Raw genomic sequence first — 14,874 nt, 5'->3', positions numbered from 1 at the left:
TATGTAATATTATTTTATTGAAAAATACGTTGTTGAAGTAAAGTCAAATCACAATTGAAAAATGTATTTTGATGAAAAAAATGGAACTCAAACTAAAATATAAATATCTATAAATTGATAATCAGTGTATATTGACGTCATGGTTTACCCGCTCTAGAGGGGGAAATGGAAATCCGCGTGAATTACACTATACGCCGCGACCACTCCTTTGGTCCAACACGTTCCAGTCAACACTCTCATTTCTCTGACTCCCTCTGTGTTCTATAACAAACATCCACGTGTTCATTTAAGTGTCACCACACTTTAACTTGTGAGATCAGCTACTTACTTCACAAGTAAGAAATGCCACACGTGATGGTCTAACCGTAATAACGATATCCGTATCTCGTTATTACTTACGACCACGGATGATTTAAGATTCAATCAGATGTAATTTGTATCTCACAATCACAACTCCTTGTGATTAATAAATTACAAATATTTGAATCTACGGACTCTATTATTTATTTAATTGTCTATTAATTAAATAATAGATCTGCCATTTAATTACATTAATTATATATAAAAGTATTTATGTCCAAAGTCGATTGGACCTAGGGCATAATACTTACAATTGTTGCACCGATTCCCAATCAACGGTTAAGACCATGGACACCTTCTCTGGAACCAATTTCAGAGGGAATTTGAGAATTTTTTTTATTTTTCATTTTTGCATATTCCACGTGGAGGTCCGAGGTTTGTAGTGTAAAAACTAAAATAGGATTAATTCTGATTTGGCAAGTTTGTGGATATATGATTACGCTATTTGCGCACAAAAAATTACATAAAGTGATGTAGATGAAAAGATTTGATGAAAACGTTAATTATATTTTAAACTGACAAATAATAGAATGACATATAATATTATGTAACTCATTATGTAAAATTTGCTCCACACTTTCAACCTCGTTGATGTTAAGATTTCATTATGCGTGTTAGGTTAATTTTCAGAATTTTGGAAGTTGGAATTTCCAAAAGAAACACGGACTTGCAAACTTAACAACGTAGATTTTATTCTCAATCGAATAATCGCACTTCAATTATATTCAATCGAATAGCCATATTTTAATTTAATTCTAATTGGATAACTACGTGTAATTCTATAAGAATCGATGAACTGATAGTTGATATAGGAAGCTCGTCACTTATTTCATTGAAGTTGTATAAATTTTACGTCAGCAACTAACGACACATGTGGTGACCATTAAGGGAATGTCACGTTATCAACACTCATAATTGGACTTGGACAAAGATGTCTTGTAATGAAATTAAAGTGTATTTACCTGATTGAAATCGTATTAAATCCTCAATTAAACGAAATTGAGACATTTTCCTGATTGATACTAAAGTAAAGATTATCGTGAATAGAATTTACTCGATAAACTACTTTGTTTGAGCTCTGACCTTGTTATTTAGGCTTCCTATGTATGATGTCAATCAAGGTTTGTGGTAAAGACCAAATGATTAGTGTAGTTTCTACACTTATTTGGAAACCTAAATGATGCTATTTTGTTATGTTTTGGACGGATTAGTACCTAATTTGTTATTTATTGTTTTCATTAAGAAAAATTCTTGTTTCAAAGAAGAATTGGAAGAAAGAACATAGAGTGCTAAAATGAAACAAATCCAAAGTTTGAGTACTAAAATGCAATCATTCAAAAGTTGAGTCGGATTGTAAGACAATGATTTGAGAACACTAAAAGTCAATTGAAATTGAATAGAAGTCAATGGAATGAGAAATTTTGAAAATTGATCAAAACACACACTTGAGAAAGTTCAGGCAAATTGGACCCCAAAAATTGAACCATTCGTACTTGTGGGCCTACAGGCCTTACGTATGCAAGGTTGAAAAATTGCACTTCAAAGGCCAATTCAATTGAACTATTTGTACACACTAATTGAACCATGCGTACGCATGATTTAAAAAAAAAAAAAAATTTGTTTCTTTATTTCGTTTTGGAAACTCTTGGTGTGTAATCTTTTGGCACCCTATTTATATCAAGAGTCGGCCAAAACATGAAAAACCTAATTCTTATCATATTGAAAGCCTACTTTAGAGAGAAAAAGATAGAGGATACATTAAAGCATAAATAATTAATTACTTGAATTTGAATTTGAGGCATTAATTGAAGATTTCCAGATTTCCTTCAAGGTTTAATGATTCGGGTGATGAATTTTTTTTCTTGTATTTCTTACATTAACATGATACGCTAAATTCTTTTGTATCTGATAGATGACAAATTCTTAGTTTTTAATTCGATATTGTATTTTTATCTTAATTCTTGCATTGTGATTCCATTAATATGTATAATTATATTATTTTAATGTTTACACACCATTAGAACAATAAGTTACTTATTCATAGTGTTGAAAAGTCTACGATAGATAGAACATTGTTATTGGAACAAACGGGCAATAAATGTTAAGAATAGTATTTATGACGTGTGCAATTATGTGTGATAATACTAAATGTCAATGCATGTTTGTCATATGCATTCGGATTATGAATATGATCTTTTCGTGGTAATCATTTACTATATCTTGGAAAAGAATAATAATTAAAAGCGAAATCATTAATCGTCACAATTGTATGAATTGAGATAATTATTATGGGCTGAGAATTATAACTAAGAATTGATCAGTGGCATCGGGATTACAATATGTTCACTCATTTGATTTTTTAACCAAACTTTCATAAATTTACAAGTTTTAGTTACAAAACTTAAATTGCTATTCATCAATCGTCTCTTGACTACAAACATGAATTTAAATATATCAAAAATACTAGAATTGAGTCTGATTCCTTGTGGAACGATAATTTTCTCATCACGATTATTATTTGTTCAACCAACCTGTACGCTTACGAGATTTTTGACGAACAACAAACAAAATTTGATTAATTCTGCCTCGTAATTTTTTTAAAAAAAATAAAAAACATAGCTCCGTAAATATAAACGTAAAAAATCAAACTACAATTTAAAGTCCATGGTATTGAACCTGAAAGTAAATATTTCATGATAGAATTATAAAGTAAATATTTCATGATAAAACTACAATTTTGTATTTAACTTCAAATTAATCTTTTGCGAAGGATCTTATAAATTTTCTTGTCTAGTTTATGAGTCCACTAAAAACATCTTTAAGATATTCTCTAAATATGCGATACATTATTTAGGTTGGAGAGCCAAACTCTTTTTTAAAAAGTAAAAATAGAGAACATAATGAAATTTAAATTTATGCTTCGACTCTCTAAACCAAGCTATGAGGAGATGGCACAATGATGTGGATCCTATTGCTGATTGGATGGTTTTATTTTGACTGTTGACTCGTCTGACTTAATTCGTTGGAGATAAAACATGTTCACAAAACATGCCTTTGTTAATGGAGCAAATGATCTGGATCATGCCATGTGTCACCATCATCGCCGTTGGATGGTGATCTTCTAGAGACTTCTCATATATACGTGTCTCTTGGCTTCTAGGGTTTTAGTCTATTCATTTTCTTCGTCCCTTGAGTTTTCTCTCTACAGTTTTGAGATTTTCTTCATACACTTCAAGATTTTTCTGAGTGCCATGAATCCTTCCCTCATAGTTTGTGTTCAGAACTTAAAGATCCTAAATCTTCAAGTGGAAATCCTGTATCATTTGTCTTGAGTGATTTGTATTCTAATTGATTTCTTGTCTGGGTTCTTGAGTGAACTATCCAGACGATTTGTGAGGGTTTTCTGTAAACTTGAGTGTTTTTTGGCTTGAATCTCGAATCTGTATATTTGGACGGTTCATTGGTTCTGGTTTAATGCAGTAATTCTTCCGGTGGTGGAAACACAAAAGGGGATTAGGAGCTTGCTCTGAACCTCTTGCCTTAGGACAAAAATTTCTACATTCTTTCTGTTTCTTTATTTTTTTGCACATTTATATTCTGCAATTTTGTTGTAAAAACCAATTAACGAGTTGAACCTGCTCTTAACATAAGCTCTCTCTTTTCTTACTTTATAATTATTTCATTTAATAAATTATGAATTATAATATTCTATTCCTTAAATTATTCCAATCATATTTGAATTGAATGATCATTGACATATAAAAAATATATTAAATAAACTCAATAAATATTTCTTAAAAAAAAAAAAAGAAGCAAAATGAGAGTTAAAATAGAGAATATTATCAAAGTGTATAAAAATTCTATTCTCTATATTTAAAGATGCTCTATGTTATATTGAAAATGATATTTATAAATAGAGAGTAAGGTGAAAATGGTTCGGTTTAGATTACTTGAAAAAAAAATTCAAATGAAACCATTTAAAATGGTTTGAAATTTTTTCAAACCAAACTACTTTTTCTCGATTTAAAACCATGGTGTAGCAAATAAAAAAAAATTAGGATATAACAAACAAGTTAAATCATAAATGTTAGTCTAAACTTGGGAAGTAAATTAATAAAAAAATAATGGTCAGCTAAAAATTTAGAGGAATTCAATATATATGAGAACAAAACAACACAATTACCAATAAAATATGGCAAGTAATTATCAAAAAGCTCAGAAAAATTATTAAACTTGGCTTAAAATTGAGCTAAAATTCAAAAAAAATATGTTCATGGAAAACATGTGCTATTTGATTGACATTTTTTCATGGAAAACATGTTCTTATTGTTGGTCACGTGATCATATTTTTCTCAAAGTCAAGAAAAATATTTTCTTTAGGAAGAGTTTGATTTAATTTTTCAGAAAATTGATTCTCTCTTTCACTCTCTCATCTATTCACTCTATTGTCTACTCACAAATAAAAAATGAACAAGTATAATATTTTCAAGATTAGAAAACTAAATCAATCAAACACATTTAATTAATATTTTTATACAAATAAGTTTTGAAAAATTGAATTACCTAAAATTTATTTTCTTTCTATGCAAATTATATGCTTGCAATGAAACGCACCCTAATTTTGATAGACAATTGCCTAATTGGATTGGGTCCAATATTGATGTATCTTTTCAATTAATTAAGTATGTTTAGTTTTACACTCTTACTTGAGTTGAAAAAAATTAAAATTAATTTATTTTCAGATTTTTTGTTAAACTGTTTGACGGTTTGATACAATTTACAAAAACTGAAATTTAAACCAAATCAATTAGAAGCGGTTTGGTTTGATTCAAAATCAAAACATTGATTGATTCACATAGACTCCAATCAATGATTTCGAAAAAGTGAATTCATTTCGATTTTTTGATTTGATAATTTCATTGTTCAATATTAGTATAGAGTTCTTGTAGGTGCTCTAATACCATATCAAAATAAAGTGTAGCCCTATCTCAGGACAAAAGGGAAGTTATAGTTGGACGGTCCAACTTACTCTATTACTAATATACAACAATGCTTGTTAATTTGATGAGATAATTATTATAGTGCAAATCTAATACGACAATAATGTCTATACTTTCAAGATATTTTGCCAATTTTGCCTAATTTTCCCAATTTAACATTTTAATAAAAGAACACTGCAATCATTTTGACGATTAAATTGACATACTTGAGGAAAACTTGATGAAACTTTCACTTGACATTTTGAGATAATATTAATCGAGATAAACATGTATAAGCACATAAATGATATTAAATAAAATAAAGATAATAAACAACGACAATATGTTTCCTTATAAGATTCTCAAAAAGGTGATATATTTCTAATTTTTCTATAAATTGTAAAATGTAGGTCCTATTTGAAGGTTACCGTTATTTACATCCATAATTTTTATATATAAATCCATTTTTAAAAAAGATAATTATATTATATTTTTTTTATCTTATGTAAATTTACTTAAATAAACATATATAAAATTAAATAAAAATATATCATTATAACTTCATCTACTAATATTTATTTTCATAAATTCCTCTGAACCTTTTTATATTCTTTCAGAGTTTGTATTTAACTAAAATTTTAATAATAATAAAATACCATCTTCATCTAAAATCATAAAACCCTAGTCCTAAAATATCCTTTTCACCAATTTTTTTTTTTTATCGACACATTATTAGAGTTATAATTCTTTCATGATATGAAAAATGGAATATTATTTTTTATGATTTTTTAAGTATTGGTTCGACAGATAAAAGTATACGAGAAATTTCAAAATAAGTTTCAATATTTGTCCAAATATTCTTACATAACAAATGGAAACAAATTTAAAAATATCAGTCGAAACGCAAACAACCCAAATTATGAGCTTATAAGCAAAAAATAAAAATAAATAAATAATTAATTGTTGTTTGAGCAGTATACTATTGATAGAATCCTATAAATACAAGAAAAGAAATTTGCTAATTTTTATAACTAAATATTAAAACACTGACATGAGAATATGGAAAATAAAATTCAGAATTAGATTAAATATTGATAGTGATTGGATAAATATAGTGATTTTTTTAAAATTTTTGAAATTGTATTAGGAATGTATTTATAGTAGGATGAATATATAAATTTTGTATGGATCTATAATATTTAAATGAATGAATTTCTTAAGGACAACATTGGAATTTGGCGTGGATGCCAATAATTTTTTAAAATTTTAATATTTTAATAGCTAGAGATGTATATAGAATGAAATGCATATATAAAAATCGTGAACGCAAATAATGGCACCCTAAAATTAATTCTAATCTTTAATTTAAATTTTTATCATATTTTTAGCTAAATCAAATAGTACCTAGTAAACTAACATCATATTCTATTGCAACATAATTAAAGGAAGAAAAAGTTAAAATTTTATCCATTGTCGAGAGCAGTACTGAATTTGATAAAATATTTTTTTAATGTGTAGAATACAGCATGATCTCATTTGACATTCTCGTTGGTTATTACTAAGTCCACCATTTGTGTCCATCAAAAGATGGAGTCGTTTAACAAACACCTTATTTCATAACTTTAATCTGTTAATATAAAATGCAACTAAATGTGCATGCGTTTACTCAACTTTAAAAAAACTAACATCTTCTATTCTTTCAAGCTTAATTTCTCTCAATCTCTCTCTAATGGGAAATTCTATCCCAAAAAATTGGTCGAATGCCACCGGAAAAGTCATTTTGTCGACCGGTGAGGTTTACAAGTACGACGAACCTATAACAGTTGCAGAGCTCATGCTGGAGCATCCACAACAGGTGGTGGTTGAATTTCAGCCGGTGATGAATGGAAAAAAGCCGACACCATTGCCGGCCGACAAGAAACTCGAGACGAAAAAGGTTTATATAATGCTTCCGATCAAGAGAGGCAAACCTGTGGCATTGTCTTCTGAAGAAGCCCGTAGAGTTTTGGAAAATGCAAATTCATTTCTGAAATCTAAGTCCCTTATATCTTCATCAGGGTTTCTCCCTTTTTTTGTTAGAATTTGCCCAGCTGGTGGCGGCATGGGACACGACGACGTTTTCACGAATATAAAGAAGAAGTCTTTGGTAGAAAGAAAAGAGGAGGAGGAATCAAAATCAGATTATTTCAATTTTATTCTAGAGGGAAGGCCTGAATTTTTGAGGAGGCAATTATCAGGGAAAGGTTGGAAGCCAAGCTTGGATACAATCAAGGAAAAGACTATCAAAGCCAAAATCCGCCATTGGCTGTTTTGATGATCAAGTTTGTAGAAATAGAGGTGGCGCTGCCGGGCATAGGCGGCGTAGCCATGAAATTTAGTATTATGCATGGTTGTTGTCTATGTATTCTGGTACCTAATATTATTGTACGTGCATCGTTGTTGGGCTACTACCGTAGGATTTACCTAAACAACGATGGGGTTTCTTCGGGTATTTTTCTGCGGTTTTTTTTTTTTTCGTCGTTGAGACTTGGATTTGCAAAGAAGTATATAAATAGAACACAATATGTAGGTGTAGTCGATATACAGCTTTTAAGGAATTCAAGTGAAAACTTTAAGAACACGAAATTTGGAATCCACCAAATTATGAAGAGAATAAACTCACAAATTTCATTGATAAAAAGATGATCAAAACAACAAAATAATACCTTATTTATAAGGGTTTACATGAAAACATAGTTTAAAATGACTAAAATTAATGAAAACAAAGTTTAAACAAATTAAAATTGAAAAAAGTCCAAAATAAACTAAATGACAGAAATAGCGCTAAAGTTTAAAAATTATTTTTTTGAGTTCTAAACGAATTCGAATGGCCGAAATCTATCATATTGGCATAGTGACAAGTATTACTTGTTTCGTCGTCCTTTTTTTGGAATGGTCTTATTGGCTCAAATCAGAATTCAAATGTTTTCTCTCCACTATTTCTTTTCCTCCAACTTTTCTTCCATCAATTCAACAATATATTCTATATCAATCCCTTCCACTTACTAAGGACTCGACTCTAAGTTATAATTTGGATGTAAAGGCTCATCATCTTTATGGAACTCATACAAATCTGTTACATTGAACATTCAACAAATACCCATAGAAATTGATAAATCAATAATGTAGGCATTGTTATTAATTCGTTTAAGCACTTTGAAATATTCATACTTTTTTGGTTTCAACTTGTTGTAGGTATCAACAAGAAACTCATTTCTCAAAAACACTATCACCGAGTCTCATTTCTAAAATTGTTTATCCCGTCAATGTGAATCTATTGTCATCTTATACTTTGCATTAGTTTTCTCCAACATTTATTTTACTTCATCACGGACTGCTAACACCTCTTCTGCCAGATGTTCAGTAGCAACACTCTTACTGTTGCCTTTGGGCAACTTCACTAGATCCAACACATGGTAAGAAACCTCTGTATACACTATAGCAAATGGGGGACCTGTTTGTAGTAATATGAATTGCACTGTTGTATGCAAACTGCACCTGAGGTAGTGCAAGATCTCACTATTTAGGCTTATCTCCACAAATACTTCGAACCATATTTTCAAATGTACAGTTTAGGCTTATCTCCACACACTTCGAATCGTATTTTCAAAGGTACAGCTAGTAACCTCGATCTATTCATCAATTTTTTGATGGGCAATGCTGGTTCGATTTAAATTGGTTCCAAACAACTTCTAATGGGTAATCCAAAAGTGCCCCCAAAAACTTTGTATTCTAATCTGATGTGATAGACTTGGAAACTCCAAAAAATCTAACAACCTCCGTGAAAAATAGTTTGACAATACTCGATGCATCTGAAGTCTTCCGACAAGCTATGAAGTGAGCCATTTTGGAGAACCCGTCAACCACCACAAGAACAGAATCTATATCTCGTTGAGTATGAAGTAATTCGAGAACAAAATCCATAGCAAAATCTTGTCATATGCCATGGAGGACAAGAAATGGCATGTATAATCAAATATTCTGCACCCTTTGGCACCTGACAAATATAACATTTTCTGACTATAACGCTAACATCTCGCTTCAACTATGATCAATAATACCTAGCTTCCAACTTGGCTATGTCTTGACACGTTTCAAGTGTCCACTTAGATGTTCACCATTTAGATCTCGAATCAATTTTTTACTTAGAGATGAAATAGGAATACAAATCTAGTTGCCTTTGAATAAGTACCCATCATTAATATAAAAATCTACCATTGATTTCCTATTCAACACCTGCTCCAAGTCTCCTTAAAATCAGGATCATCTACCTATGGTTCTTTCAAGCACTCAAACCCAACAATTTCATATTAAAATGTGACCAATAAAATAGCTCTGCAACTAAGTGCATCTGCAACTCGGTTCGTACTTCCAGATTTATGTCTAATCACAATAAAATTTCTACAGGGAAATTACCCACCGAGCATATATCATGTTGATATGTTTCTGACTATGAATAAATTTCAAGGCTTGGTGATCAGTGAACAACACGAACTCATTTTATATAGGGTAGTGTTCTCATTGCTTCAAAACTCTCACAAGTGCATATAATTTTGTTCATAGGGACTCCACTTCTGCCTAGTATTATTTAACTTTTTTGAAAAGAAGTCACGGTTATCCTTTTTTTGAGAAAGGATAGCTACAATACCTATACCACTAGCATCACAATCCATCTCAAGGATCTGGTCGAAGCTTGGCGAAGTTAATACTGGAGTTGTGCATAATTTTTCTTTAATGAAGTCGAAGCCCTTATCTTGTTCCTCTATCTAACTGAATCATCCTTCTTCAAACATTTTATGAGCGGTGCCACATAGTGCTAAAACAACTGATAAATCGTTTGTAGAAAGTTGCTAAACTATAAAAACTCCTCACTTCAAAAACTAATTTTAGTTGGCTAAACTCGGGTTGCTTTTGTCTTCACTTCATCCACATGCAGACTATTTTCACCAACCACAAAGCCTAGAAACGACAATCTACGTGTACAAAAAGTGCACATCTTTATGTTGCTGTACAACTAATTTTCCTTCAAATCTTCTAGGACTTTACTCAACTGAACTAGGTGATCTTGCTTGGACTTGCTGTAAATTATATCATCAAAATAAATCATAGCAAAAGACCCAATAAAAGGATGAAGGACTTGATTCATCACCTACATAAAGGTACTTGGAGCATTTGAAAGTTCAAATGATATTACCAACCATTCGTAAAGTCCTTCCTTACTCTTAAAGACAGTCTTCCATTCATCCCCAGGTTTAATACGGATATGGTGATGACCACTATGAAGGTCTATTTTTAAGAAGACCTTAGAACCCCGAAGCATATCTAACATGTCCTCCAATTGTGGAATGAGAAATATGTACTTCACTGTTATTTTGTTGATGGCATGACTGTTAACATACATACGCTATTTTTCATCTTTCTTTGGCACTAGAAGAACAGACACTGCACATGGACTTATATTCTCATTGATATGACATGAAATGCTATGATTTACATCCATTAATTCTTGCACTTTTATGATTAATTAACACCTAAATGTACTAAGTACCCTTATATTGTGATTTAGGTTGCATTTGGATGATCACCGCTTAAAATAGAAGAAAAGAGCGAAAAAAGTGCTGTAATGGAAGAAATTGAAAGTTCAGGAACCAAGTTACAAATAATTCCTAAATGAGATGAGCAATGGAATGAAGATTAAAGATGTTACGGGTTCAATTGGACACAATTAGAAGTTGAAGGGTTGAAATTGCAAGAGAAACGATTTAAAAGAATCAAAAATTGAATTCGGGACTAAAATACAATTTTTGGAGGAAATTTTGCCTAGGCGACAGCCCAGTTATAAAATCTGGGCAATCGCCCAACATTAAAATTGAATTATCGAAACCAAAAGCCATGCTTAGGCGACTGACCAAGTTTTGCCTGGGCGACAGCCCAAATCAATTGCGACGAGAAAAATCTGGTTTCCTTTTCTAATTGAAATTCTTATGGAAGCAAATTTTGGGGAGTCTTTTAAAACCTAGGGACGTCCAAAAGGAGGATACCACTCATTATACGAGATTCATAAGGATTTTTCTCTCTTTTTTGCTTAAGGATTATTGATGTATTGCTAAACTTCATCTCTTGATCGAAAGATATTGAAATCTTGGAATCGTTTTCAATTGTGAGACCTACCTAATTTTCATCTTTTAATTTATATTTTCAGTATTGAATATTCTTCTATGCTTAATTTCATGATTGTTATGTTTGATTACTAAAAGGATCCATTAGTTTATCATGTGTTTAAATCTATAGCTAAGTTAAATATCAAATCCATAATTGTTTGATTAATTTAACTTGTGAAGCAACAATGATTAGTAATTTGCTACTTTGGGAAATTATTAAATCTTAGGAAGAATATTTATCTAGGTTAAATGCAAACGCTTGGCTTGTTATCTAGTTCATTGATTTCTCTAATTCGAAAAGCCATGATTAAATTAAATTTTCGCGCTTGTCTAGGATTGTTTGGTAATGAGGATTAATTAGATAGCTTGTTTCTAATTAATTGAAAGTAAGGAGAAATAGGAAATTGTTTCCAATGGAAAATTATTTTCCAACGATGAATACTAAAAGTATGAATTAATAATTATTTGTGGATTAATGATCAATTGTAAATCTCCAATGGTGGATGTTGACCTAAATGAAGGTTCGTTCTATTGATTTAGCCCCCGTTTGAGCCCCATTATTCCTCATTACGTTAAATTAAATTTTTCTCTCTCCTACTTTTAACCACACAATTTTTAATAAAATAATATTACACGTAAATCAAAATCTTTTCTTTTCTTTTCAACCACTCATTTTTCAAAAAACACTATTCAAAAATTATAATTTCCAAGAAATGGGGCTCAAACGGGGGCTTATTCTAATTTATTAATTTGCATTGCTTTTAGTTAGAATTGATTTCATCACAAACAAACCCCGTTACTGTTAACATTACATAAAATTAGGCTAATTACTCTTCGTGGGAGCGATCTTTACTTCCACTACTACATACAATTTTTTGGAAGTGTATGTTTTATTATTTTTGGGTGCCTGCGACAACACGCCACTCCTTTTATGAATCCTTTTCCTTAACAGCTCCTCAATTTACTCCCTTAAAATCTCATTCTCTTTTAGACTCATTCGGTAATGAGACAAATTTGGAAGGCTGGCCCTAGGTTCCGAATTAATCTAGTGTTGAATATTTCTCATAAGAGGTAACTCATTCAACAATTCATCGAAAACCATATATTCAAATAATAGGCTCGCCTTCTACATGGCATCGCTTCTTCTCTTCTTCGAAGCCTTATTGCGACTTCCACCAAGTATAACATGCTCGACTTCTACATGGCATCGCTTCTTCTCTTCTTCGAAGCCTGATTACTGCTTCCACCAAGTATAGTAGGCTCGCCTATACACATGGCATCGCCTCTTCTCTTTCAAGCCCTATTACGATTTGCACTACATACAAGAAATCAGCCTATAGAGGCACTTGAAAATAAAATACATTTCAAAACACGTCGTTGATTGTGAGCCCAAAGATAATGAAAAGAGCAATTCAACTCCCAATTACGCTTCAAAAAACCACAATCATAACACAAAATTCACACAATAAGAGCAAAATCTATTACATATATTTAAAGTTGAGGGCAATCCGCCATTTATATTACAAAAAGCACTTGGAAGTAGCTTAAAAACACTACAGAATACAACTAAATTAGACACATAAATCGTGATGCCTCTCCCTTTTGAGAAACATCCTCCATGTACAGCAACTTGTATAACTATGAGGTCTCCCGGACCATGTTGAAACTCAAAATTGCAGCTATAATATACTCTACCTAGTTATGCCCCGACAAAGAGGTAGCTTAACTGCTCAGGGGAGGTTAGCCCTAAGGATCCACATAGTGCCACTGAAAGCAAATCGGGCTGAGGTCACACTCTATTGCAACATAATTTATTCGAACCAGTAGGCAACCCAAACACTTTGTACTGCTCTCGGGCCTTCAAAGAAGATTGTGTTAAAACTACATTTTCATCTTCATGGGTTTGAGCGTCCCACACGTTATACCCAGGGATTATCCTATTTATACGCTCCATAGCATCTTCTGAAAATCGAGCAATCCGTTGCACCAACTCTCATCAGAATCCACCAAGTACTAACGCCTTCATTAAACACACCACAGACGCAGGTTGTACAACTTATGTCAACAACTGAGTATCCAAGCAAATGAGCCTTTTTAAAGGCAAGCATACACATTTTCAACCATCGGATCTCAAAAATCTAAACCGTCCAAATTGCGGCAACATTTAAACCCTTCTTTTTATCCGACGCTTCAACTTCCACAGTCCAGATCATAACACACGCCCAATAGTATACATCAAAAAATAGACCCCCTTTTTTGGGGAAGGCCAAACGACAACATAACATGTGGCAATAAATGCCAAGAACGTTCAAACTGCCTAGGTACCTCGCCTCTCCCCAAGGCGTCGCATCTTCCCTTGGAAGCCTCATAAAGCCTTCCAACAAGCACAATAGGCTCGCCTCTTCCCTTCGAAGCCTCATCACACTCTTTCTCCATGTATACTACATTCCCTTTTTGCCCTTCTTACTCCTACCTTTCAAGTCCATACATTATATAAATATTTATACATGGACTTCGAGGACCTTGTTATACCATGTTCTTTTTTCACCCTTCTTTCTCCCACCTTTCAAGTCCAGGCATTATATAAATATCCATACATGGATTTCAAGGACTGTGTTATACCACGTTCTTTTTTAGCCCTTCTTTCTTCCAACTTTCAAGTCCAAGCATTATATAAATATCCATACATGAACTTCGGGGACTGTTGTTATACGTTCTCCAACAAAGGCCCTACATGGGTCCCACTTAGCAACTAAGCCAACGTGGATGATTTAAGCCTACATGCGCGGACTTGTAGTCAAACCATCAGATGAACTCATGAGATGTATCGAACCCATGTATTAACCAAACCTCCTCAGGGAAGGAAGACGAGGCTCTTTGGTCGAGCACTCTCTGAATCAGATCTACTAATATGATTGATGTGACAATCCCTTGCCATCGTCGTCACAGCCAACCCATTTGGTCAAGTCTACTGCTGCAAGTTGTAACTTATGGAAGGGAAGTTGACGTTAACATTAAATGCATTTGAGCCTAAGTCTGACTGATGGATGCCTATGACAAGAGGCCCTGGCCGTAGAGATAAGGCCACGTGTCTCTTCACCCAACAGCTCTTATCCACCCTCTTCTACTATAAAAGCTCACACTTGGTGTCAATTCAGGGGTAATGCAAGTTTAGATTTTGATACTATAACTTCACCTTTTGCATTTCTTATTTACTCCCCATATCGATCCCCTTTATTCTATATTGGAGGCTCACGTTAAAAGCCTTCCCACACTCAATATATTTCTACCCCAAATTGACTTGACCATCGAAGTGAACGCGGTCGGTTCCACCC

General features: G+C 32.4%; 1 protein-coding gene across 1 annotated transcript; it reads left to right on the top strand.

Annotated features, from left to right (window-relative positions):
- Positions 1-7,030: 7,030 nt before the first annotated feature.
- LOC111379386 lies at positions 7,031-7,786 on the top strand. Its single transcript, XM_023003068.1, has one exon. The coding sequence runs from the start codon at positions 7,069-7,071 to the stop codon at positions 7,651-7,653; it is 585 nt and encodes a 194-aa protein (XP_022858836.1). The 5' UTR covers positions 7,031-7,068; the 3' UTR covers positions 7,654-7,786.
- The last annotated feature ends 7,088 nt before the right edge of the window (positions 7,787-14,874 follow it).

Source organism: Olea europaea, chromosome 1 (genome assembly GCF_002742605.1).
Source record: "Olea europaea var. sylvestris chromosome 1, O_europaea_v1, whole genome shotgun sequence".
Classification (NCBI taxonomy): domain Eukaryota; kingdom Viridiplantae; phylum Streptophyta; class Magnoliopsida; order Lamiales; family Oleaceae; genus Olea; species Olea europaea.
This window is presented reverse-complemented; position numbering and strand designations above follow the sequence as displayed.

What these genes read in the sequence shown, in the direction of transcription:
- LOC111379386 (XM_023003068.1), top strand. Translation starts at nt 7,069, where the DNA reads ATGGGAAATTCTATCCCAAAAAATTGGTCGAATGCCACCGGAAAAGTC.